The sequence below is a fragment of the Lathyrus oleraceus genome, chromosome 5, assembly GCF_024323335.1.
Source record: "Lathyrus oleraceus cultivar Zhongwan6 chromosome 5, CAAS_Psat_ZW6_1.0, whole genome shotgun sequence".
NCBI lineage: Eukaryota > Viridiplantae > Streptophyta > Magnoliopsida > Fabales > Fabaceae > Lathyrus > Lathyrus oleraceus.
This window is the reverse complement of record NC_066583.1, coordinates 612,264,448-612,290,543: the sequence shown is the minus strand read 5'-3', so window position 1 is coordinate 612,290,543 and position 26,096 is coordinate 612,264,448. Positions and strand designations below refer to the sequence as shown.

At 36.2% G+C, this 26,096-nt stretch overlaps 4 protein-coding genes across 5 annotated transcripts; 2 read left to right on the top strand and 2 right to left on the bottom strand.

Moving 5' to 3' along the window:
- Positions 1-1,169: 1,169 nt before the first annotated feature.
- LOC127082406 (uncharacterized) lies at positions 1,170-2,039 on the bottom strand. Its single transcript, XM_051022642.1, has one exon. It carries the CDS (start codon positions 2,037-2,039, stop codon positions 1,170-1,172), a length of 870 nt encoding a protein of 289 aa, XP_050878599.1.
- A 705-nt stretch (positions 2,040-2,744) lies between these two features.
- Positions 2,745-6,397, top strand: LOC127087035 (protein disulfide isomerase-like 1-4). The gene is made up of 12 exons (XM_051027873.1): positions 2,745-3,357; positions 3,462-3,591; positions 3,976-4,141; positions 4,228-4,346; positions 4,463-4,543; positions 4,792-4,878; positions 5,008-5,082; positions 5,220-5,288; positions 5,373-5,453; positions 5,545-5,679; positions 5,785-5,841; positions 5,980-6,397. Exons 1-12 carry the CDS (start codon positions 2,843-2,845, stop codon positions 6,169-6,171), a joined length of 1,707 nt encoding a protein of 568 aa, XP_050883830.1. The 5' UTR covers positions 2,745-2,842; the 3' UTR covers positions 6,172-6,397.
- A 791-nt stretch (positions 6,398-7,188) lies between these two features.
- LOC127087034 (vegetative cell wall protein gp1) lies at positions 7,189-8,245 on the top strand. Of its 2 annotated transcripts, XM_051027872.1 has the most exons (2): positions 7,189-7,723; positions 7,838-8,245. In XM_051027872.1, the coding sequence occupies exons 1-2, from the start codon at positions 7,417-7,419 to the stop codon at positions 8,167-8,169; spliced, it is 639 nt and encodes a 212-aa protein (XP_050883829.1). In that variant the 5' UTR covers positions 7,189-7,416; the 3' UTR covers positions 8,170-8,245. The 2 variants fall into 2 exon arrangements, with proteins under 2 accessions (XP_050883829.1, XP_050883828.1); XM_051027871.1 differs by having other exon boundaries at positions 7,240-8,245.
- A 7,481-nt stretch (positions 8,246-15,726) lies between these two features.
- On the bottom strand, positions 15,727-20,500 carry LOC127087033 (4-hydroxy-3-methylbut-2-en-1-yl diphosphate synthase (ferredoxin), chloroplastic). Its single transcript, XM_051027870.1, has 20 exons — positions 20,244-20,500; positions 19,894-20,120; positions 19,649-19,806; positions 19,445-19,551; positions 19,268-19,368; positions 19,115-19,191; positions 18,856-18,975; positions 18,527-18,757; positions 18,297-18,413; positions 18,120-18,194; positions 17,933-18,010; positions 17,757-17,816; positions 17,611-17,673; positions 17,345-17,489; positions 17,120-17,258; positions 16,931-17,008; positions 16,704-16,863; positions 16,520-16,618; positions 16,273-16,377; positions 15,727-16,119 (listed from the first exon to the last, which is right to left on the bottom strand). The coding sequence occupies exons 2-20, from the start codon at positions 20,099-20,101 to the stop codon at positions 16,018-16,020; spliced, it is 2,223 nt and encodes a 740-aa protein (XP_050883827.1). The 5' UTR covers positions 20,102-20,120; positions 20,244-20,500; the 3' UTR covers positions 15,727-16,017.
- Between the last annotated feature and the right edge of the window lie 5,596 nt (positions 20,501-26,096).

The window sequence follows — 26,096 nt, the reverse complement described above, 5'->3', positions numbered from 1 at the left end:
GATCAAATAATTTGTAAGCTTTAGACTCATCACTAACTCCCAAAAATACACACCTTTTGCTTTTGTCGTCTAGCTTGCTTCTCTTTTGGTCTGGTACACGAGCATGAGCTACGCATCCAAAAATCCGAAAATAGTCAACTCTTGGTCTTACACTAGTCCATGCTTCTTCAGGGGTTCTGTGATCTACTACTGAAGTTGGACTTCTATTTTGTACGTGAACACACCATCTAACAGCTTCAGGCCAAAATACTCTCGGAACTTGTCTCTCATTCAGTACAACTCTTACTGCATTCATGATCGTTCTATTTTTTCTCTCGGCGACTCCATTTTGTTGAGGAGTATAGGAAGCCGTCAATTGCCTACAGATTCCTTGATCCTTGCAGAATTCTTCAAACTCATTAGAGGTAAATTCACCACCTCTATCAGTCCTTAAACAAGTGATGAATGCACCCACTTCTTTCTCAACATATGCCTTGAAAATTTTGAACATACCAAATGCTTCTGATTTTTCATGTAAGAAATAAATCCAAGCTTTACGAGTAAAGTCATCAATAAAAGCTTAACATATATCTCTTGTTACTGTTTGAAGATGGCGTGATCGGACCACAAATATCAGCATGAACTAGCTGAAGCTTTTTCGAGGCCCTCCATGAGCTTTTCTTTGGTATTGACTCTCTATGTTGTTTTCCAATTAGGCATGTAGTGCATATCTTCTTCGGAGACTTCAGGGAAGGTAATCCAATGACCATATTCTTGCCCGAAAATGTATTGAGCCCCTTGTAGTTAAGGTGTCCAAAGCAACAATGCCACAATTGAGTTTCTTTCTCCGACACCGTTTCAACTTGTAGACACATGGCATTTTTGTTTGGTGCTGCAGAAGCTGTCAAATAGAACATCCTATTTCCCTTCATATTAGTGTGCATAATTAAACCTTTATCTGGATGAAATACTTTGCAGGTGCCATTTTGAATTAAAATTGCCAACCCTTTTTCTTGGAGTTGTCCTAAGCTTAGCAAATTATTCTTAAGCTCAGAAACAAAGTAAACATCAGATATTACCTGAGTAATGCCATTCATTTGCACACGTATGCTTCCTTTTGCCATAACATTCATTGTTGTATCATTTCCAAGCTTCACAATTCTGCAAAATCCTTCCTCCATTTCTGAAAACTATTTTTTGTTTCCCGTCATATGATTGCTGCAGCCGGAGTCTAAGAACCAAGCTTCTTCTTGTGTGGGTTGACACATCTCTTCATACGCCATTAATAAGAGTTCTTCTTCTTCCTCTAGCTCCGTATAATTGGCCTTCTTCTCCCAGTCAGGGCACTCATGCTGAAAGTGACCCAACTTGTGATATTTAAAGCACTCGACAATTGCTTTGTTTAGAGATATTCTTCCTCTTCCTCTGCCACGTCCTCCTCTGAATACACCTCTACCTCCTCTGCCTCTGATTGATCTATCATCATTGGTTATTTTCAATACATGTTCTTCTATCTGAAATCCCTGCATTCTTTGCTCATGAACAAGGAGGTTGCCATGCAGTTCATCAATACTCAAGATACTCAAATCATTTGATTCCTCTATTGAGCACACAACATAATTGAATTTAGAGGTCAAAGATCTGAGTATCTTGCTCACCACCATACTTTGCTCCATTATTTCACCATTTGATTTCATCTTGTTTACCACATTGAGAGTCCGTCCCAAGAAGCTATCGACCTTCTCGCCTTCTTTCATGGTCAATAGCTCGAATTCTCTTCTCAATGCTTGAAGTTGTGCTCTTTTCACCTTTATGGATCCTTGATACTTCTGTTGCATGGACCTCCATATTGCCTTTGAAGTTCCCTTGTCAAGAATCGTTTCAAGAATTTCTCTGTCAATAGCTTGAAACATATAATTTTTGACCTTCAGATCTTTAAGCTTGGCCTCTTCCACACTCTTTCTCTGCGCTTCACTTGTTGATGAAGTTCCAATTGTCGGTGTTGGGATTCCTTCTTCTACGAGGTTCCACATCTTTTTACTTTGTAGAAAATTCTCCATCGTCATTGCCCAAAAATCATAATGACCATCGAACCTTGGAATGGTCAGCTGTATGAACTTTTTAGATGTAGGCATGTTGATCCTTTGGTGTTTCTTCTCACACACACACTTTTACTCCCTTAGTGTTTCCCCTCTCACACACTCACTCCCCAAACAATATCAGGCCCCTTGTGGAGCTCTGATACCAATTGTAAGAACTAGAAATAATAGAAATGTTGAGAGGAAAGCTGCGATATTCATTAGAAATTGAAAACAGGCTTATATAGCCTTTACAAATGGAATTAGTCAAAAACCAGAAAAGCTGTGATATTCATTAGAAATTGAAAGCAGACTTATATAACCTTTACGGCCTTTACAAATGGAATTAGTCAAAAGTCAATATTACATGACAATAAAATAAGAATAAAAGAAACTGATTATAAAATATAGAACTTCCTCCTAAAAAATATAACTTTCCTTAGAACTATGATTTATTAATAAAGACCGAATTAAAAAATAACTTTAATTAAAAATTATCTCAATTACAACAAATATACGAAATTAAATGTGCTAGTATTATTTATCGTTCTCACCCCAAAACAAAAATACGATTGTAATTAAGGAAAGAAAAACAGTAAAACACGGAATTAATTGTAAATTGTAACGGATCCGTAAAACGGCGTCGTAGGGAAGGTCCATTCCATTTACACTTTAAAGTCAACCGAATCTCAAATCACAGTCCTAACTCATATCACACTATCACACAGATCTCTTCTCTGTTTCTCTCTTCGTTTTGCTTCGTTTCTCTGTAATCCCAAATCACAATGCGAATTCTCATCCTCCTTTCACTCACAACTCTTCTCTTCTTCTCCTCTTTCTCTCCGGTTCTCTCCGAACAAGAAGAACTCGACGAAGATCTCGCCTTCCTGGATGAACCTGACGAAACCGACGCACACCACCACCATCAGCACCACGACGCTGGAAATGAATCCGATCTCGAAGAAGACTTCTCCGGCTACGAGCATCCGGAGTCTTACCAAGCTCCGGAAATTGACGAAAAGGACGTCGTCGTTTTGAAGGATACCAACTTCACTGACGTGGTCAATAATAATCGGTTCGTGTTGGTTGAATTCTACGCGCCGTGGTGTGGTCATTGTCAGGCTTTGGCTCCTGAGTATGCCGCTGCTGCTACTGAATTGAAAGGTGAGAATGTTGTTTTGGCGAAGATTGATGCGACGGAAGAGAGTGAGGTTGCTCAGAAGTTTGATGTTCAGGGTTTTCCTACTATCTATTTCTTCATTGATGGTGTTCACAAGACTTATTCTGGACAAAGAACCAAGTAATTATCTCTACTATTTTCTCTTTCGATTTCAATTTTAATTCATACTTTCTTTCAATTTTATTGGATCTGAAAATATTTTATTTTGTTTTTTTGTTATGCAGAGAAGCTATAGTTTCATGGATTAAGAAGAAGACAGGACCTGGTATACATAACATTACGTCATTGGATGATGCTCAAAGCATATTGGCCTCTGAAACCAAAGTTGTTTTGGGTTTCCTCAATTCTTTAGTTGTAAGTAAAAGCAAGTGGATTGTTATCATATTTTATTGAATTTGTTCCTTAAGTTAAATGTTAGATTGATGTTTGCATATGCTATTTGATTTGATTACAGAAGTTTGTTGTGGTAAGACTTGTTGATTTGTTTCTTGTTCCTTAAGTTAAATGTTGATTTTAAGTGGTTTGTTAGATTGATGCTTGCATATGTTATTCATTGTGATTAGATAAGTTTGTTGTAGTAAGATGTGTTGCATGATTGCTTTATTTTATGATCAATAAGCAAATTTGTTTTCGATGAGTTGACCATAAAAGACATTTGCCATTGTTGATTTGACTCTATGGAGTGAATGACATTGTTGATTGTTGTGTGTTACTTATCATGTCATGCACAATATGTAGGGTCCTGAGAGTGAGGAGCTAGCTGCGGCTTCAAGACTCGAGGATGATGTCAATTTTTATCAGACTGTGGATCCTGAAGTGGCTAAGCTGTTCCATATTGATGTTAATGTCAAACGCCCCGCTTTGATCCTTATCAAGAAAGAGGAGGAAAAACTGAACCGTTTTGGTTTGTTTACTTTTCTCTTTCTTATGTCTGTTGTATTCTTTTATTTTTAGTTGCGAATTTGATGTGTTTTCACCTTGTCTTTGCAGATGGCCAATTTGGCAAGTCGGCGATAGCAGACTTTGTCTCCTCCAACAAGCTTCCTTTGGTAACAGTTTTTACAAGAGAAAATGCTCCGGAAATCTTTGAAAATCCAATAAAGAAACAGGTGATTGTTTATGAGATGTATCTTATTATAATGTAATCTCATTAGCAAATTGTTCTTGAGAAATGGCATCACAATGTTCTTCAAAGATTGTTACATGTTTGAAACTTTTTTTCCAGGTGTTGCTCTTTGTGACTTCAAATGATTCAGAGAAATTCCTCCCAGTATTTCAGGAAGCAGCGAAGCCTTTCAAGGGAAAGGTATATTTTCATAGACATAACTAATTAGTATGTCAAAATAAACTAGATTTCCTTGCTTTCCACAAGAAATCAGGTGTAGTGTACTGATTAGTGGGCCGTTATGAGTATTGAATCTTCCGAACATGCCTCCATTTATAAAATCATGAGAATTGAGCATTTGATTTATGCTGAGTGGTGATATCTCATTAGTGGGTCGTTTGATTTTTTCTCTAGAATGAATGATTTTACTGTGCACTTATCCATTGCAGTTGATCTTTGTGCTTGTGGAAACTGATAACGAAGATGTTGGAAAGCCTGTTTCAGAATACTTTGGTATTAGCGGAACTGCTCCAAAAGTAAGTATTTCTTCTTCCCTTTTTTAGTTTTATCTAAATGATAAGTCATGGCATTCATTAAATTTACATATTGCATCCTTTGAATCACTTGGAAGTATATTGAAGTAATCCGTGGAATTTCCAATGCAGGTACTTGGATATACTGGAAACGAAGATGGGAAAAAATTCGTGTTTGATGGAGAGGTGACTGTTGACAAAATTAAGGTACTCTTTTTCTCTCTTTCCTTGGGCTCTGTTAGTTTTGCTGCCATGTTATAGAATGTGTATGAAATCCTTTTTCTTTCACTCAGTGAGGTTTGAAAGTAATATTTTGACAATTTCAAATCTTTACTTTACCTCAGGCATTTGGGGAAGATTTCCTTGAAGACAAACTAAAACCTTTTTTCAAGTCAGATCCAATTCCTGAAAGTGTAAGTTATTTGATTTTGCTGCCAACAATGATGCTTTATTTACTTGGTGTTTCATGTCTAACTTGTTTGCGAACTTGGTGACAGAATGATGGTGACGTGAAAATAGTTGTTGGAACTAATTTTGATGAAATTGTCTTGGATGAATCAAAGGATGTTCTCCTTGAGGTACAACTTTGACCCTCTAGTTTACGAGTTATATTTGCATCTAAAGTTCTGCAATCTTGTCGCGTTAATTTAACGGTTGATGGAATATCAGATATATGCTCCATGGTGTGGCCATTGCCAACATTTGGAACCAATATACAACAAGCTTGCAAAACATCTTCGTAGTATTGACTCTCTTGTAATAGCCAAGATGGACGGAACAACAAATGAGCATCCCAGGGCAAAGGTAAACCCAAATTCAAACTACGTTGCAAGATTTTGAATTTCAATCCAGCTTCAAATGCAGATGTAATAACTTATTGATCAATTTCGACTTATATTCACTTTGCAGTCTGATGGATTCCCCACTCTTCTCTTCTTCCCAGCCGGAAACAAAAGTTTTGATCCTGTACGTGAAACAACACTTCATATTTTTATTAATCCAGCTTTCATAAATTTGAATATACTCCTGTGTGCGCGAGAGAAGATCTGCATATGCTTTATCATTTAGTGATCAACATTTTTTATTGATTAATTGTGTCTGCAGATTACTGTTGAGGCAGATCGTACAGTGGTAGCCTTTTACAAGTTCCTCAAGCAACATGCTTCCATCCCATTCAAGCTCCAGAAACCAACCTCAACTCCTAAACCAGAGGGCTCTGATGCCAAGGAGAGTTCTGAATCTTCTGATACCAAAGAGAACCAAAGTAGCAATACTGATGTGAAGGATGAACTATGAAAAGTTAAATTTCATGTTTCTATTTATACTGCTATGATCAGATTGATTCTGACATAGTGACTTAGAAAAGAACAATCACCAACTCCTCTCTCCAAGCCTTTAAAAGAGGTAAAGAAGTGGAAGGGTGGACACATGTGAAACAACTGTAATATTAAACTTGAGTATTTAGCTTTTTCGGTTGAGGCTTTAATAAAAATAATCCCCATTTAATTCGGATATTTAGTTTAATCCCCGCCACTTATATTAAGTTTTATTGAACTCACTAAAATAAGTTTATCAATCTCTAGATTTCATCTCCTCCTACATATAGAAGTATACAACAACCATCAACATTTAACTCATCCAGCTCTTTTAGTCATCCAATCCCTTATAACAATTGCATTTGGAAGGTATAATATATACTTTCACTTATCAAGTGGAGCAATTTTCTTGTTCTTACTTTCATCTCTATTTTTCCTATCAAAGTGACAAACTAATGTTGACATATTTTCACTTCAAGTAAAATAGGTTTCAGGCTCAACTATCTCCAATGGTTCACAATTACTGTTAGATATAGCTTCATATTAATTAGAATTAGTTAATATTGGTTAAGATCGTTATAAAAGATATATAATATATATTACATTCTATCAATGCCATGCATGATAGCTTCACATTATTAATTTAAACCAACATGTCGTTTGGTAAATGAGAATCAACAAAGTTTTATTTTTCGCTTTCTTATGCTATTAATTATTTAACTTATATATAATATAATATATACATATATTACAAACCATGGTTACATACATTTTAATTTTAATAAGCACAGAAAATGTAAAGCTCTTCCTTGAATTGCATGAAAAGCGAAACTACCTTTACCATCTCTCTAAAAATGTTTATGGCTGCGTGTTCAAATGCATAAAAATCACTTTCACTTATCTTTTCCATTACACAAACTCTTTTCATTTGCATTGCATTTTGCATTTCACACCCTTTTCCGTATGAACTAATTTTCAACTCTTCTACTTCATTTCCAATTCAATCCAGTGAATCGCGCACTTTTTATAAACCCACGTGTCGCATTCTCATATCATTTCCCTTTGCGATCCTTTCAATATAGACCCTCCGATTTCAGATTTTTCCCTCGTTAACCGTTTTCTAACCGTTTTTCTTCAAACAGTTTCCACTCTTTCTCTTCGTTTCTATATTTCAGATCCATTTTCTTTCTTTCTTTTTTCCATTTTCATTTTCTCTCTCTCTCTAATGGCAAAGGCAAGATTATCTTTTCTCTCTCTCATGCTACTCACTCTTTCACTTCATGTGAACACCGATTCCTCGCCGGAATCACCGTCACCGCCGGCTGATACTCCATCTCCTCCGCCAATACCGGAATCACCTTCACCGCCGGCTGATACTCCATCTCCTCCGCCATTGCCGGAATCACCGTCACCGTTACCTTCATCGGCTGATACTCCATCTCCTCCGCCATTGCCGGAATCACCGTCACCGTTACCTTCATCGGCTGATACTCCATCTCCTCCGCCATTGCCGGAATCACCGTCACCGTTACCTTCATCGGCTGATACTCCATCTCCTCCGCCATTGCCGGAATCACCGTCACCGTTACCGACATCGGCTGACACTCCATCTCCTCCGCCATTGCCGGAATCACCGTCACCGTTACCGACATCGGCTGACACTCCATCTCCATACTATCCTCCGTCCAACCCCCCTCTAGGTTCGTCGCCGCCAGCGCCGCCTCCACTAAATCCGAGTCCAGTTTCCACTCCGGCTCCTTCGCCGGAGGATTCTACTTTAATAAACCACGTCGGCCTTGATGAGAAAACAGATGATTCATCGGCAGAAGGAATGAGTGGAAGCAAGAAAGCAGGGATAGCGATCGGAATAATAGTGGCGGCGAGCGTGCTCATGTTAGCAGGGATGGTGTACAAGAAACGGAAACAGAATCTACGGAGAAATCAGTATAATTACGCCGTGAGGAGAGATATCATGTAAAGAATATACTAGTAGATGTTGTTGTATTTGTATAAGTAACTTCATTTGTATCGAGGTTATTATACTTTTCCTCTTATTGGCGTTATTTTGGATAGAATGATTCAATTTTTTTTTTTTTAAGATTCTTTTGTTCTTGATCTTTGATGATTGCAATAGATATTTTGAATTTCTATACTATTCACTATCGTCATTATTTTGTAAATTTCCTTTTTGTTATAACTGATTTGGAGGTTACTTTAGAATACATCTCGTAAGTCATTCGAGCATATTTTGTAAACACGAATTCAAAAATGCATCTCCGAAATATTTCAAAACATATCACATGCATCTCTCTTTAAAAGATTCATTTTAAATATTTATTGATTCAGAGATGCATCTTTATAATTAGTCAAAACAGTGCAAGTTAAGTTAGTTATATGGTTACTCAGATGAAAATAACGATTTATAAATATTAAGGTCTTTGTTATGTGATGAACTGTAAACCATACAATCGATATGCAAAAAATGACATATAAATCCAGAATCAAAATAAGTCATCATGACATACACAATAAAGTCGAAATATATAATAAAGTTGAAATAAGTAAAAATAAAGAGTTTAATGGAGATGTTCTAACAGTGTAAAAAAGTTTTACAGTATCATCCAATAAGAATATATCATTTTGTCATGTCATACAAGTATTTTAAAATTTTCAGTCTGACTTGGCGGAATGTACGGTAGTCATTGGTTGACAGTGTAAAATAAATTTACATTGTCAGTGCATCACCCTTTTTCTCAAAATAAAATACAATCGAGCATAAATCCAAACTACAAATGCTAACAACTACTGTGTATATCGAACTCGAGCTCTTTGGGCTCCTCGGTCACATCTGCCCCCATCCTTCGACACTATCTCCAGTACATCAATGCCTCTCGTACCTCCGTCATCTTGGCATCTAGGACCTCCTTCACCTCAGAACCATGAGGAAATATATCTACATCAATACCTTCCTGCGAAATTTCCACAATATGACGACATCTAGGCAGCATATCATGAGCATGATCTAACCTAGTTTGTTCCGCCTCTAGTACCTCTTGATGAGCTGACACCGATGGATCTCCAGGAGCAACATGTACCATATATGGATGTGACACCTTGAAGAACCACATGATGTACCCACCTACATAACTCTAGTCACTCTCAGCTATGTACTCCGTGCCTCCTCCGACACCAAATGACTAAGATAATCATCAAACACGACATCCACATATGTACGTGTCATAGCGGGAGAAGCATAGATACCAGGGTGTTTGGGGATAGTCTAGGTATAGCCGAACTTCCGCATGATGCTCTCAGGAAGATGAGAAAATGTCAAACGTGAACCTCAAGCTAACCATCCTGAGTATAAGACTATGTCTTCAAATGACCACGTCTCACGGTGATCGACATGGACGTTAAAGTGTATATCCTCTGCTATCAAACGGTCAAGATACACTTGAGACGACTTTGTCGCTTGGTTCCCTATGAGTAGGGAAAATGCATAAGAACGCGGAATATCCTTGGTATAGGTCGATACGTACGACCAACCTGAGATGCGTAGGAAGTGTTGGAGGATCCAACCTGAAAAGTGTTGGAACACACGAATCATTAGTAAGGGCGTTGCAAAAATGTAATGAAAATGACACAAAAACTAAAAGACCAATAAATATTACCGTCAAAAGTGTGATTTTGTCTGTCACCTGTTTCGCCTTCCATCTACAGTCCTCCGATAACTTAGAGTACAAGTAGACCAAACAAGCGGCCCCCTAGTTGTACTCATGAATCCGCTCAAAGTATCGTAGGTAGAGGACATCCACATAAGTGGCACTCTTGTCCACAAAAATGGCAATGCCAACTGAATATAACAGGTATGCTCTTATAGCATACGCTCTATGCTGCACCACCTACTCGTCATCATCTCTAGCATGTTATGCTCTAACCATCTCATCTATATATACCTTTTTTCAGGAATTCAAACATAGCATGAGTGTAACACCCTAAACCCGTAATAGATAAATCATAGAATAATTCAAGCGTTGAAGATAATGCACATGTTTAGGATGTCACTCATCATAAAACAACACCTTCTCCCACTTAAGGTAAAACATTATAATATATTTGTCATCGCATGCTCACCTTTACTTAGGGTATCATTGCAGCGAAAATCATCAAAGAAGCATGCTTCACAATAATTAAGTCTCAATAAAATACCTTATTTGAATTACAACAATGTTGTGAAAATATCCATTATAACATAACCTCAAAATGTCAAGAGCATAACATACGAATCTCGATTAACAAAACACAAACACGACCCAAGAGAACATCACAAACACGACCCATAAGATAGGTCAATAACGAGACCTTCTCGGAGACCCTATGATAACTTTTCCGAGAACTATACACCTCTCAATGCAAAGTGTGCCGACAACTTGAAGGAGGTGTATCATCTCAAATTGATACCTGAGCCATATCGACTTATGAAGGTCAATGTTATACTATGGAATGATACTGGAGCATGGTGCGCTTACCATTGTATGAAGGGTCACCATACATAGGACTATCATCACTTAAAGAGAGAAATAGAGTCTCTAATCCAAAGAGGTCGTCTACTAGCATATGTGAAGGATCTAGAAGGATCAACGGGAAAAGGAAGTCCATTCAGAAAAGATCCCGACTCAGAGAATACTTCCACCAAAATGGGGATGAACACTAAGGAAATACGTGAAACTCGGGTGGTGCGACATACACTAAATACCATCTCAGGAGGCTTTGCAGGTGGAGGAGAGATAAGCACGACTCGAAAAAGATATGTCCGATCAGTGATGCACGTATCACAGAACCCGCCATCTGTAAGAGAAGAGAAACCAATTATCATTGGGTTCTCAAGACAAGACTCTGAAGGAGTGATTGCGCACGAAAACGATCCCATGGTCATAAAGGTGCAAATTCATGACTGGAGCATCAAAAGGGTGCTGATTGACCTGGGCAGTTTAACCGACATATTATACTAGGAGGCTTTCAAGGGAAATAACATGGACACTATAACGGTCCCAAATTTTGATCCAACACATTACTTAAATTTAAATTTACTTTTAAAATACAATTACTATTTTTATAAAAGATCTCAAAATATTAATTTTATTTAAAAGAAAGGTTACTAAATTAATTTCTCAATGGAGTTAAAACTCACTCCACATTTTCAATTTATGTCTAACTAAGATAAATAATCAAATATACATATTTATTTTAATTTAAATTAAATTACACGTCTGATATTAAGTTAAATTACAATTTCGAGAAAACCCTAATTTTTTCATTTTCGCGATCATGTACAACATCAAGGTGTAAGACCCCAATTTTGACCCTAAGATCCCTCATGCTATCTCATCATATGCATTGGCTTTGGGATCACACGCTAAGTTACGGTTGTTTGGTTTCTCACTCATTAGAAGGGAAAAAGATTGGTTACTATGCCTTCCAAATGGAACCATTCGAACATGGAAAGAGCTAGAGGATAAGTTCTTGGAAAGGTTTTTCACCACTGGCCAACTTACTGAGTTGAGAGTTGAGATTGTCTATTTCGAGCAACAAGACACTGAATTGAGTCAATGTATGACTCTTGGGAGAGATTCAAGTTAATGTTACGTAGATGCCCCAATCATAATATGAACAATAGGGAGCAGATGCAAAATTTCATTAAAGGCCTCAAGAACCAAACACGTATGTTGCTAGATGCTTCCACGTGAGGCACGATTAGGCAAATGACCGAACCACAGGTAGAGGACCTAATTGAAAAGATGTGCATGAATAAGTATCTTTCTAAAAGTGAAAGGTCGGTTAAGCTCGAAACTAGTGGCACGCCCAAAGGTATGTTAATTGTTGATACTCATACTGCATTATTAGCTCAAATTGAATTGTTAAATAAGAAGCTAGTTGAAGGCTGCTTAAATAAAGCTAATGTGAGTCAAGTACAATCACTTAAGCGTGACTTTTATGATGGAGAGCATGAAAGCGGAAGGTGTTAGTTGGAAGGGGTGAGTGAAGAGGTCTAATTTGCAAATTTTCAGAAGAACAACCCATATTCCAATACCTATAATCTGGGATGGAAGGATCATCCAAATTTCAGTTGGAATAACTACCAAAACCAAAGTGGCAACCAATGGGTGGAGCAAAGCCAACAAGTTTTGTTTCATTAAAGTCACACAAAGTAGTCTTGACCAGATAAATAAAAACCATGAGAAAATGGGCAGGAACCAGGATGAGTCTATAAAAAATATGGAGATGAAGATTTGTCAACTATCTAGATAAATAGCATATTTACCTAGCACTAGTGTAGGATTCATGGGTAACACTATAGACAATCCTAAGAATGAATCATGCAAAGTTATTGATGCAAGTTCAAAGGTACTTACTGAACAAGGTAACAAAAAGACAGTTCAAGAAGGTATGATTGAAAGAGAAGAGAAAGAAAATCAAGGTGATGAAGAAGAAATAGAAGTTACCCTTGATCACTTAGTTAATAAAAATTATCCTTGGAGAAGAACGAAGAAGCAAATACTGACCGAACCAAACCCCTTATTACAGGGTTACATTAAACCACCTTTCCCTATAATTAAAAAGAAACTGGTTCAAGAGGTTGAAGTAGCGATGTTTGCAAGTTTCAAGAAAATGCTAGCTATTCTCCAGGTAAATATTTCGTTCCATGAAATCTTAGAATTGATGTTTAAATTTGTTATGTTTATGAAGGTACTATTAAAGGGAACAAAAGAGAAAGTAGGCAAGGAACATGTAAACATGACTGAAAAAGACGAAATGGTAAGATCTCAAGTGTTGCCACCAAAGTTAAAAGATCCATGTAAGTTTAATATTTCTTTCAATATCGGTGAGATGAATATCCCACATGCTCTGTATGATCTTGGGTCTAGCATAATGTCATACCACTGAAAATGGTAAATGAATTGAATGTGGGTGAGATCACACCGAGTAATATGACCCTTACTCTAGATGACTCATTTGTTACTCAACTAGTTTGCGTGACGTGTTATTACATGTCGATAGATTGGTATATCCTGTGGATTTTATATTGTTGGATACAAAGGGAACTTCAGAAGGATCTGTTATTCTCGGACGACCATTCCTGGCAACTGGGAAAGTCAATATTGATGTAGAAACTGGTGAACTTACCTTAAAATCCAATAAAAAGAAAGTCATTTTCAAAGTGTATGACTGGGCACTGAAGAGGAGTTGGACACTTTCTATCATCTGGAGGCAAGAGGTAGCAAGTTAGACATAAGACAAAGAAGAAGTGAATTGACCGACGTGAGGGTATCCCTCACGCCTGACACAACTTAGAGCATTGAGTGTCAAGCTATTGACGTAAAAGAAGCACTGGATGAGAGGAAACCCATCAATTTTAATCAGCTTTTATTTTGCAGAATTTATTTTATTTCCATTCAAGAACCATATCAAGAGGAATTAGCTACTCTAGCATAAGTTTCCAAGAAGATCCTAATTGTCTTTAATAAACAAGTTTGTAGTTGTTTATGTTTTTTCAAATTTATAAGTTCTAACTTTAGCATTAAGCAGATGATCCAAAAGAGACTTGATCATCAGATTAGCAACTACCAACTTGAAGGCAAAGGATGAGAAAAGAATCAATGGACTTGTACTCAACTTACAGATACCTCATCTAGTAAGGTTTGAGCCAAATATTTCCATTTTTCCCTTTTCTTTCTTTTTAAGCGTATTCATGCATTATTCTTTTATCTGGTTTCATTTATTTCGATTAAGTTATCAAGTTTGATCAACACACATTAAAGCAATTTTTTGTTAATAACTTTAAGCCTTTGTAAACCATCATGTAGTAGTAGGAATATCCTTTTGCTAAACACTTTGAGTCTAAGCCTTTCTTTCGGTGACATAGCCTTAAATTCTTATCCATTTACTTGAAAGATATTTTCTTTCCACCCTCTCTTTGGAGTTAGGTAGAAAGTTCGTTCGTAAGTACATGAAAAATATTAAGTTTGGGGCTACTCTTGGAAGTGAGCAATGTTTTAAGTTTGGGGTTGAGGTACTATACGATATGATCCATAATTTCAAAATTTGTTGTGAAAAAGACGTTTCTTCAAAAAAATGAATTAATGACAAAAGAAAAAGAATGACATTGTTAGAAGGAACACAAATCTCTAGTACTAACAAAAAGGTATGATGAATGGTGGAGAACTAGGAACCTAACTCCAAAGGTTTAACCATACTTTTCTAAATATATCCTACCCTAACATAGGCAAAGTTACAACTTGGGAAGCCCACTAATGTCTGTGTGTTGTGATTTCTTTGATGAACTTTATTAGAACACGAGCAAGCTAAGTTTAATTGATTTTACATGTTGATTGAGTGATCATCCTAATCATTGAGGGAGTTATAGTGAGTTGAGAGACAAGTTGAGTACTCATCAATGTAGAGTATGTTTTGCGAATTTACCGGATAGAAGTTGGAAGCTAGAACAGGGTCAGGTAAAAGAAAAAATTAATTTGGTGATGTTCGATTGTTATTGTGCGACTTGTTGTCTATTGAAATGTGCAGTTATAGGTGAGTTACTTGAGGACAAGTAACAATTTGAGATTGGGGTTGTGATGACAATCCATCATTGCATGTATTTAATCGAAGAATCAGAGCAAAGCAAGTGAAAGTCGAACACATATAAGAAGGAATGACCAAAGAATGAAGGGGGTCTCATGGGTTTTATATGACACAAAAGTATCGCTCAAGTTGAAAGAAAATTTGTATCGGACAACAGTAAGAGCTATGATGTTATATGGGACAAAATGTTGGACAGTTCAGAATCAACACGAAAATAAAGAAAATGTAATAAACATGGAGATGTTGTGTTGGGTGTGCGGTAAGACTATACGATATAAGATTTGAAATTACAATGTGTGTGTGTGTGTGAGAGAGAGAGAGAGAGAGAACATTAATTATTAAGAAAGATCTCAAGATTAACCAATTTGATAGAAACATAATATTAGATAAAACATTATGGTTGAATTTGATCCATGTAGCCAACCACATTTAATGGGATAAAATTTGGTTGTTGTTGGTTGTACTTGTTTGAATTGTCTGTGAGAGAGTTGTATGAGTGTCATATGAATGTTGAACACTAATTCTAAAAATATCGAACTAAAGAAAAAAAAACTATTTTTTGGAGACATTTGTCTAACTTTTTCGACAGGTGTCAAACACTGCGATACACGTATTCCTAGAAATGTCTATACTTCATAGACAATTATAATTCCATTGTATTTAAATGATAAATTTCAATTACACTGTTACAAACAATATATATAATACCACGACTCAATTTATAGTAACACCCCTGAACCGTAAGCGGGGCTACTGTCCACCGCACCCTAGTTGCCTCGGTACAACTAACGGTTGGGCCACACAGAAGGGCAGTCTCTGCCTTCAGTGTCTACGTATATACGAGTCATACACAACCATATTCCACATGCTAAAATCCGAATAAAAAACAGCTCGATTGACATAAAATGATCGTTCATAGAATTTTTGTATAATATTATACTATCCATGGGGCAAGACAGTACAATATTGTTGACTTATTGTATACATCATGAAGTTGAAGAGATCCCTACCCCATACTTTATTTGGGACCATTGAAACAAGAAAATTAACTATGTTGAAACTTAAAATAAAACTTTTGAAGTCAAAAGAATAACATAAACTGCATAAAGTAATCATCCTAGAGGATCCACCCAATGTTACACGTGTCGGAACCTCATTGGCTAATCCGAACATTGAGTTGTAGCTTTTACTCCTCTACTGGAGGTTCTACCCAACGTCCGTGCTCTTTAATCAGATCGATCAAGGCATCAGTTGCTTGTTCCATCGCAATCGCACGCTTCACCACAGTCTGCAATTGTAACAATTCCATTCAACATATATAAAACTCAATTGAACTTAATGTAAAACTCTAGGACATAAGTGCATGTTTGGATTCGCGGTTTTGCAAAAGTATGTGCAGGTCTAAATGAAAGTTTGCATTTAAGCATAAAGAATATGTTACCTTCCCAACATAGAGATCAATCTTCCCAGGAGCACCGCCAACATACCCGAAGTCCGCATCAGCCATCTCTCCGGGACCATTTACAATGCATCCCATGATTGCAATCTGATACGCACAGCAACAGAAAGTTAATAATAGAAAACAAAACACTTTCTCTTTGCATAGACGCAGTTTACAAACTAAAGTAGACTGATACAATTTGGAGCATGTACTATGAAATATGAAGGAAAGGACTCAATGATATTACCGAAACACCGGGGAGGTGCGATGTCTTCTCTCGAATTTCTGCACTTATTTCCTGAAGATCAAATAAGGTTCTGCCACAGGATGGGCATGAGACGTACTCCTGCAAGACATGTTAGGCATATTAGTAAAGATCGCGAATTTTTCTTTTCCAATTCGAATTGAGTTTATGTGCTTGAACAACATACTGTTTTTGTATTTCTCATTCTGCATCCTTGCAGCAAATTGAAAGATGTATTTCTAATGAAGTCAAAATCTTTGTCTGAAGCTTCTAAAAGAAGACCGTCTCCAAGCCCGTCAACCAGCAGGGCTCCAGCATGAGAGCCAGCACCAATCACTAGGTCATCCCTGTAAGAGAGTTGATTAGATTTACAAGAACTATATATTTGTTCATCTCACCTTAACTAAAACTTACCTGTGAATTCCATTTGGAAACTGAATGTGGTGAATGACAGGAAAGTCTAGCGAGTTTTCTGATAGATACTCGAATAACCTGATGCCGATAAGATATCGAGATTAGTAAAAATAAAATTTATATACTAATTGAATTCATGCAATGATTTTGATGCAGAAAGTTATTAATAATGTGAAGTATCGTTCTCACCGCCTTGCTGCGTGCACTCTACTAACTCTGTCTTCAGTATAAGGCAAGTCATGGAGAACCATAGTTGCATCAACACCTTTGAGAATTTCCAGTTCTTCATAAGGCTCGTCGCCACGTACTGACACAGCCAATCGTGTGCCTAATATGTAACCAATAGATATATAAGATCACACATTTACTAGAATATAAGAAAGGGGAGAAAAAAAAGTGCGGATAGAATAGCACCTTGAGGCAAAAGCTTATCAGCTCCAGCCGATAGCTCCTTAAGGTTTACCAGAACTATGGCATTTGGTAATGGCTTCGTTAGCTGCTCTGACAAAGGAACTATAACTCCCATACTTATATCAACCAGTCTTTTCAGAGCTAACCTCTGATCATGGTACCAAAAACAAGAGAGAGGAAGAGAAAATTATTCCATCAGTCACAATAACTTGACAATGTAGAAATGGTTTGGTAGATAAAAATTATGAAAGTAAATTCTTAGTTCTTACAGCATCAACATCATCTACCGGAGGAAGTTCCTGCAATAAGATTGAATCTACTGTTGCCAGATCCTGAATATACAAAGCATCCTATGTAAATAACTTGTTATTCAATCCACAGGATATTTACTCGAATACGATTTAGTAACCAAAACCTTAAATGGCATGCCAACAATGAGTTTCGCAGCAAGTGACTTGTAAAGGAGTTCTGGTGTCTGTTAAAATCACAGAATAAAGAGGATATAAGTGTGATTAACACAAACAGATACATTGACAGGGATATTTGGTCAACCAAAAAGAGGAGAGAACAAAGGGGCTGCTCAAATGTTACCTTTAACTGATCCAAGGAGACTGACATAAGAACAGACCCGTCCCGGTGGAGTGTACCTCTATAATCCACCTCTTCACCCTGTATTAAGATGGAAAGTTATGTAATTAATGTGGAAGAACGTTCACAGTGTGAGTGTAAGGTGTAAATCTGGTTAAGTTTTTCTACAAAACTTTTAACATTAACTAACCTCTTTTTGCACTGGCAATTGACCAGAACGGCGCTGGAAGTCAAAATAACGTCTGTGCTTCTCTTCAAAAGGTGCCTGATAAAAGCAGTGTCAATGAAAGTAAGTTTATAAAATTTTATGACATTAGACTTTAGAAAGTTTAGGCATGTCTGACTGAATCATTGTTTTGAACCATACCACTCCTTTCTGGAGCTCAGATGCTCTCATTCCAAGGTTTGCCAACCTTGTGCAAGGAACTATCTCCTCCTCCGGTGCTTCTGTGAGCGAAACTCGTATTGTGTCGCCCAATCCATCCTGATGAAAAGCATGTCATCAACATTATAGTTTCAACTTAGAATCTATTTTGGAGGCAAAATCAATTATACTCAATAACATCCAAACATGTCAAAATCGATTCACATGCATACCTGTAGAAGAGTTCCAATGCCAATTGCAGATTTCATCCTACCATCCTCACCTTCTCCAGCTTCAGTAACTCCCAGGTGTAATGGATAATCCCAGCCTTGGACATACATTTCAGCTACAAGTAATCGGTACGCCTGAACCATGATAACTGGGTTGCTTGCTTTCATAGAAAACACAAAATTGTGATAGTCCAGCTTTCGGCATATCCTTGCAAATTCAAAAGCAGATTCCACCTGTCCAATCATTGCTTAGTAATACGGACGAATTCTAGCGCAAACACCTTTAATACACAAATGGTGCATTGCAGAACAATAACAGACAAATGACTTACCATTCCCCTAGGAGAATCTCCATAGTAGCTCATTATACGATCAGAAAGACTGCCATGGTTGGTTCCAATGCGCATTGCTCTCCCATATTTCTTACATTTTTCAACTAATGGTGTGAAAACCTATAATTTTATAAAGCATAAAATAGGTCAAAAAGATCACATCGCAGACATGGCATTAATAATTTAACAGACATTGGATAGAAGAAAATAAACTTTTCGAAACATCAAAGGAAAATATAAACCAGAAAGGTGGTTCGACCTGTTCAATATGCTCAAGTTCTTTCTGATAGTCATCTTCGGTGTACTCCAATATTTCAAACTGAGCTCGTCTGTCGGCTGTGAAAGACAACATTTTTGATTCAGTATGCAAGTCAATATAAAAAGACTACTGAATTGGCAAAGAAATGCATACCGAAATTTCCAGGGTTGACACGAATCTTATCAAAGCATTCAGCTACTCGCAAAGCAATAGTCGGAGCAAAATGAATATCAGCCACCAACGGTATGTTGTAGCTGGACATAGACACATAACGACACAGATGAATACATAAACAATACGAACGTGAAGCATTATATAATTTATGCTTACTTTTTCTGCACAAGCGAGTTTTTAATCTCGAAACAAGCATCAGCTTCTTTTCTCCCTTGAACCGTTATCCGCACGATATCAGCTCCTTTATCTGCTATTCTCATCACCTGCCAATAGACAGAAGAAAAAAACCATAACATCTTAATAAAATCGATCAATTGTATCTTTTTATATCGGCGTAAAGTAGAAGAAAAGTCGTGTAACCTGTTCAACTGTTCCAGCAACATCCTTAGTATCGGTCGTGGTCATGGTCTGAACTCTTATCGGATGCTCACTACCGATAGTCACGTCACCAACCGTGACAGTCCTTGTTTTCCTCCTCACAGTTTTGTGCAATGATTCACAATACTTTTGCCTAGGAACTACATTCAAAACATTATCAACAAATCAGATTAAGAATCAAAATTGATCCAGAAACAAAACAACCGAAGCATCCAGAACATGAATACCTAAAAGCTGGCTTCCTTTGGATGCAGGTTGAAGTTCAACAACATCCTGACCAGGATTTGAATTTCTGATAATTGACACTTTTGTCCTTGCAGATTTCATTTTTTTCAAATCAGAAACTCTCACAAAATCAACACTTTTCCCAAACCCCAAACCGGACTCAGATATCCTGAGACCGGAAAACGAAGCAGGCACAGTTCCAGAAGCCATTTCTGAATCACAATCACACCTATAACACACAGATTCAAATATCAAATCAACTATTACAAAGTTTCAATAGCTAAAAACAAAACAATGCTCCTTGTTGTTCTATAAATTCCAACTACAACAAAAAGTGGGGGTTGATGTTTACCTGGTGGAGATGAGAGAGAGGGAAGAGATTCAAAGGCTTGTTTGAAGCTCTATCTGATTATTATAGTTTTGTAGTAGAAATTATAAAGGAACGAGGTGAATTATTGTTGACTTAAAAACATGACAAATAGCATGGTTTTTTCTTTCGTTATGAGTTGTGAGCATCTAAATTATATAAACCAGGATTATTCTAAAGAGCTAACTGACATAGATTCACGCATACTCCTATGTGGTTTCTGTTTTTTTATTTGTAATTGAATCCTATGTTTTTTGTGTGTGCATTGAACATCTATATTTTATTATTATTATTTATTTTTTAAAAGTAAATAGTTTGATGGCTAGAATTTTCCTATTTAAAAATAAGTAAATAAGTTATTGCAATTAAATGTCTATAATAATTATATATTTTTAAAGTGATGAATTTTTAATTACTCCCTCTATTATTTATTGGTGTGTTTGTATTGAATTTAAGAAAAATAAATTTATTGTAGAAAAATTAGAGATTTTATTTTGAGATTTTTTGAAAAATCTAAACTTGATTAGTGTATGTTTATATTAAAGGAGTTAGTCTGAAAATATTGTTGGATTTATTAACTAGGGTCACATAAGATTATTGTAGGCATTTTCTACATTAATATATTCTTTGTAATTAATTATAATTGTATCAAATTTAATTAGATGCCATAAAAATAGATCTAACAACTTGTAATTGACGGATTGATGAGTGTTAGTCAACCCTAGGTTTTACCAGCTACAACACAGGTTATCAATTAGATTTATAAGTAGATTTGATCTAATGCAATTATAAACCAATCAAATACAACTCATATTTATCTAGATTCCAAGAGATTCATGACTAATATTCAACATTTTAACATGGTATCAGTCGAGCCTCACAGTGATCCAGTCACATTGTCAAACAGTTACGATATGGTGCTCACAACCTCGCCCATTGCAGAACAACCACAAGCATCGTCGCTCAAGCTTTCTTCTTCATCTTCGAGTTCTTTGTTTTCTACAATTTCAGAGAAACTCGATGCATAAAATTATTTCCTTTAGATTCAACAACTTGAACTAGTCATTAAAGCTCACATATTTCATCATTATTTGGTAATCCAAAAATTCCTCCTAAATATGTAACAGTTGTAGATTCTGAATCCAATTTCATCTCAAGGAAACTTGAATTCTGGGAGCAATAAGATCAACTCATGCTTGTTTTACTTCAATCAACAGTCTCCAAGAAGATGTTAAGACATGTCATTGGTTACAAGAACTCATGGAAACTATGGGATAAAATTCACACTTACTTTCATCAGCATGTTAATGCTAAAATTTGTCAATTAAAGTCTGAACTCAGAAACACACGCCTAGAAGGTTGCATTGTTTTTTAAATCCTCATAAAAATTGATTATCTAGTCACTTCAATTCAGGAAAAAGGTGAGTCATTCTCACCATGTGAACATTTATATGTAATTCTTGAAGGACTCCATCAAGAACTTAAGTCCACTATTTCACTTATCAGTGGAAAATTTGGTTGCATTCCCATTAAAGAAGTGGAAACTCTTATCCTTGGTCATGACACTTGTACTGGACAAAAAGTATAGGTGTGCATGTTCCTCCTGCAAGAAAATGAGGACTCAGAGTCCTTAGTAGGTTTATAACAATTTGGGTGGTTATGGATTTCCCACGACGGCGAGAACCTCGATATGATGATGTTTTTAAGGTGGTTTTAGAGTCCTGCTCACGTAAGGTAAGAGACCATATTGACAGACGGTGTGCTTAGGTATAAGCTTCTAAGTGTTATGCTTTAGGGTGTAATGATTTTTCTTTCCTCCTCTAAGGGAGGTATATTTATAGAGGCATCTAGGGGCTAGGGTTTTAGGTAACCCTAAGTGGTGGCAACTGCTCTCTCCTGATTAGGAAGAGTTATTGACCACCTGATCTTTAGGGAGTAGTGATGGACCCTCTCTCTCTCTCTCTCTCTCTCTCTCTCTCTCTCCTTTAACTAACCAAATTATACACATCATTAGTGCCAAATGTGGGTCCTTAGATCATCGCCTAGGCGATACCATTCTTAGGCGAGGGCTCCCCCATTTAGAATGCTCACAAATATAACATTATAGAGCTCGTCTTAATATATTCAAGAAACTTTATCAACCTTCAATCAACACAACCTCCGTGTTTGTTTTTTCCACTAATTTCAACTATAAATCTACCTCTACTGATTCTGATTATAATGAGAAATAAGAAAATTTATGAAAATAGTGAGTAGATAGGTGGCATGCATGCTCGTGGTGGTCATGGTGGAAGAGGACTTGGTGGACGCAGTTCTGTTCATTGTCAGGTATGCCATAAATTTGGTCATGATGAATCCATTTTCTTTCATCGCTATAAAAAATATTACATGCCTTATAATGTTTCCACTTCAAATTCTTAACCTAATTCCTATAATTCTTCTTGGAATTCAGCCAACACAGACAGTCCATTATGCCTTGGCAAGCAAACTTTTACCCTATACCCTGACCTACAGTGTTTGACAATGTTTTAGTCCTATGTCTTGTGGTATACCCCAACCTCCTGTGTCCTTTATGCCAGCCTACCCTAACTTTCCACACTATGATGTTACATATTCATGGTTTTACTCAACCCAATTTATCTTAGCATAAACAACAAGTTATGGTGGTAAATTCAGATTCTTCCTGTTTAGTGAATTGGTACCCTGATTCAGGTGCCTCTCATCTTGTCACTTCAAGTACACAAAATATTCAACAATTATCACCATTTGAAGGGACAGACTAAATCACCATTGGAAATGGCCAAAATTTGTATGCACTTTCAAATGGATTTACAAAATTTAAGTTTTCTCTGAACCCCAAACTTTTGTTAATTATAAATAGTTTATTACATATGCCAAATATCACCAAAAATCTTCTAAGTGTAAGTCAATTTGCTAAAGATAATAAATTCTTCTTTGAGTTTCACTCTAACTTTTGCTTTGTTAAATCCCAAGATTCCAATGAGATCATTATAAAAGGAGTGTTTCACAAAGATGACCTTTACAAGTTTCTTAGCATGCTCAGCCAACAAGTTTCTACAATTTTTCCTCCAAATAAAGTGTCATTTAATTTAATAGTTAGTTGTCATGTTGTAAATACTTCTACAAAAAATGTTATTTCCTTTTCAATTTGGAATTCTAGACTTGGACATCCAAGTGCGGATGTTCAATGATTTGTCCTAAAATCTTGTAATATTCCCCTTCATAATAAAAACGCAAAAGATTTTTGTTCTTCATGTTGTCTTTGCAAGTCTCATAGATTACCTTCTCATATGTCTCTTAATAAGTACACTGCACCTTTTTGAATTAATCTATAGTGACTTGTGGGGCTCTGCACCCTTTACATCTATTACTGGTTTTTTCATATTATACGACATTTATTGATGCCTTCACAAGATTCACTTAGATATACTTAACGAAAAAATAAATATGAGGCACTCACCATATTTCAAGAGTTCAAAACCATGATTAAAAACCAATTTCTCTATAAATTGAAAGCCATTCAAACTCATTTGGGTGGAGAATTCTGGCCATTTACTCAATACCTCAATCAACATGGAGTCATTCATCACCTCATGTGCCCTCATACTCATCATCAAAATAGATTAGTTAAAAGAAAACACTAGCATGTAATGGAAATAGGACTAACCTTATGTGCTCAAGCAACCTTGAAATTATCCTACTGAAATTATGCCTTCGTCATAAGTGTTTACCTCATCAATAGAGTCCTAATAACATCTCTCAATCAAGGTATTCCTTACACTAAACTTTTTCAAAAGGAACATGATTATACCTTCCTCAAAGTATTTGGATGCTCTTGTTTTCCTTTATTAAGACCCTACAATAACATATTATAGTAAAGGTCTCATGAATGTTTATTTATAGGTTATTCAACATCTCATAAAATGTTATAAATTCCTTTCACTAAATAGCATATTACATATATTAAAGGATGTAATTTTTAATGAAAGTTCCTTTCCATATATCAAAAAATTCATACACTTAATAGTGACAATACCTACCACTAGTCTTATATTATGATTCATACAAGTCACCTCATCATAACCTACACACGCTACTTAACAATCCACTATACTACAACCTCCATAAAACACACAAGCAATTTTGTCACCTCAAACCCCACCCTAACTCATATCTACACACAACATTCCATCACCAATATTGCCTTCTCCTACTCATTTTTATTCATCACAACAAAAACTTCTAGAACTCCTCAGCTAGATCTCATATATCTTCATTTTCTCATAATCATATTGAAATAACACATTTTGTCATCTCTCATTCCAAACAATCATAGCATGTATCGTCCAATATTCATCTCATGCAAACTAGATCCAAGTTAGGAATGTCATTTCCATGATTGCATCCCTTCCTTTTCCTTGCTCATGTTCAACCAAAAATTACAAGACAAGCTCTTTCCAACCCAACTTGGTTGGCTATAATGCAATTTGAATATGATGCACTAATGAGGAACAATACATGGTCTCTAATAGCTCTTCCTTATATAAGGCTCTCTATAGACTATAAATGTATTTGGAATCAAGGAAATCCTTATGATTGAATTAATATATGGAGGAAAAATAAAAATAAAAGAAAAAAATTTAGTCATTTTTTTTCTTTACGCTTAGTTTGATTGATAAATAATAGACGGAGGAAAGATAAAAAGAAAAGAAAGAAATAGAAGAGTAAATAAATAAAAAATAAAGTGAACATTTAATACTTTCTGGTTAATATTTATTCAAAGTGTGCGTTGTTGGATAAGATAATCTTGTGGGATGGTCTTCTGCTTTGTAAAAGTCATTTTGATAGTGAAGTGTAGTATGTTTGGGGGGATTTTAATTCTATGTGTTCTAGTCGTGAGAGGATTGGTGTAGATGGGTATCATCGTGTGGATGGGGATGCGATTTACCATAATTTTAGCAACTTCGTCTACCAAATGGATCCCAATGACCTACCTTTCTTGGCTATAAATTTTACTTGTTTCCAACTAAATTAGGGGCACCGAATATGCTTGATAGTATTCTTGTATCGGGTGGCTGGTGGGTGAAGTGGGGTTGGAAGTTTTAGGGGGCTTTGCCAAGAGATATTTTTGATCATTGTCATGTCATTTTTCAGTAACTAATCAACTATTGGGGCCCAAAACTGTTCAAATTTAATAATCATTGGCTTGCACATAATAACCTAGGTCACATGTTTGATACCAATTAGCTAAATCTCATATCTTCTTCGTGAACGACTTTTGTTCTCAAAGATAAGTTTAAATCTTTGAAAGGTGTCCTAAAGGTGTGGAATAGAGAAGTTTTTGGTAATTTGAATTTTCAAATCGATGCTTTTAAGGAGGAAGTTAGATCCTTGGACATAAAATATGATCAGGGTGTATCACACCTTACTAAGGCTGAAGATAAGACTAGGGTCATTACAAATTTTTGGTCCTTACTAAGGGTTAATGATTCTCTAATGATCCAAATTTCAAGGTCAATAAGTTAAATAATGGGATGCTAACATTGGACGTTTCCATGTATATGTTAAGAGTAGAATCAAGAGGAATGTTATTACTTCCCATTGTTAGCATCGACAATAGAGCATTTAACCTCAAGAAATCGCAGACTCGTCGTTCACTCCATTGTAAATGAAGTTTAATTGAATACTTTGTATCTCTTTCCATACATTGATTTTTTTTTTCAAAAAGGATAGATAGAAAACAAAGATTTAATTAAATAACATGTTTAGTAGAATCACCTTCCCTTGTTACATTGTTCGGTTGTGGTATTTTTTCGG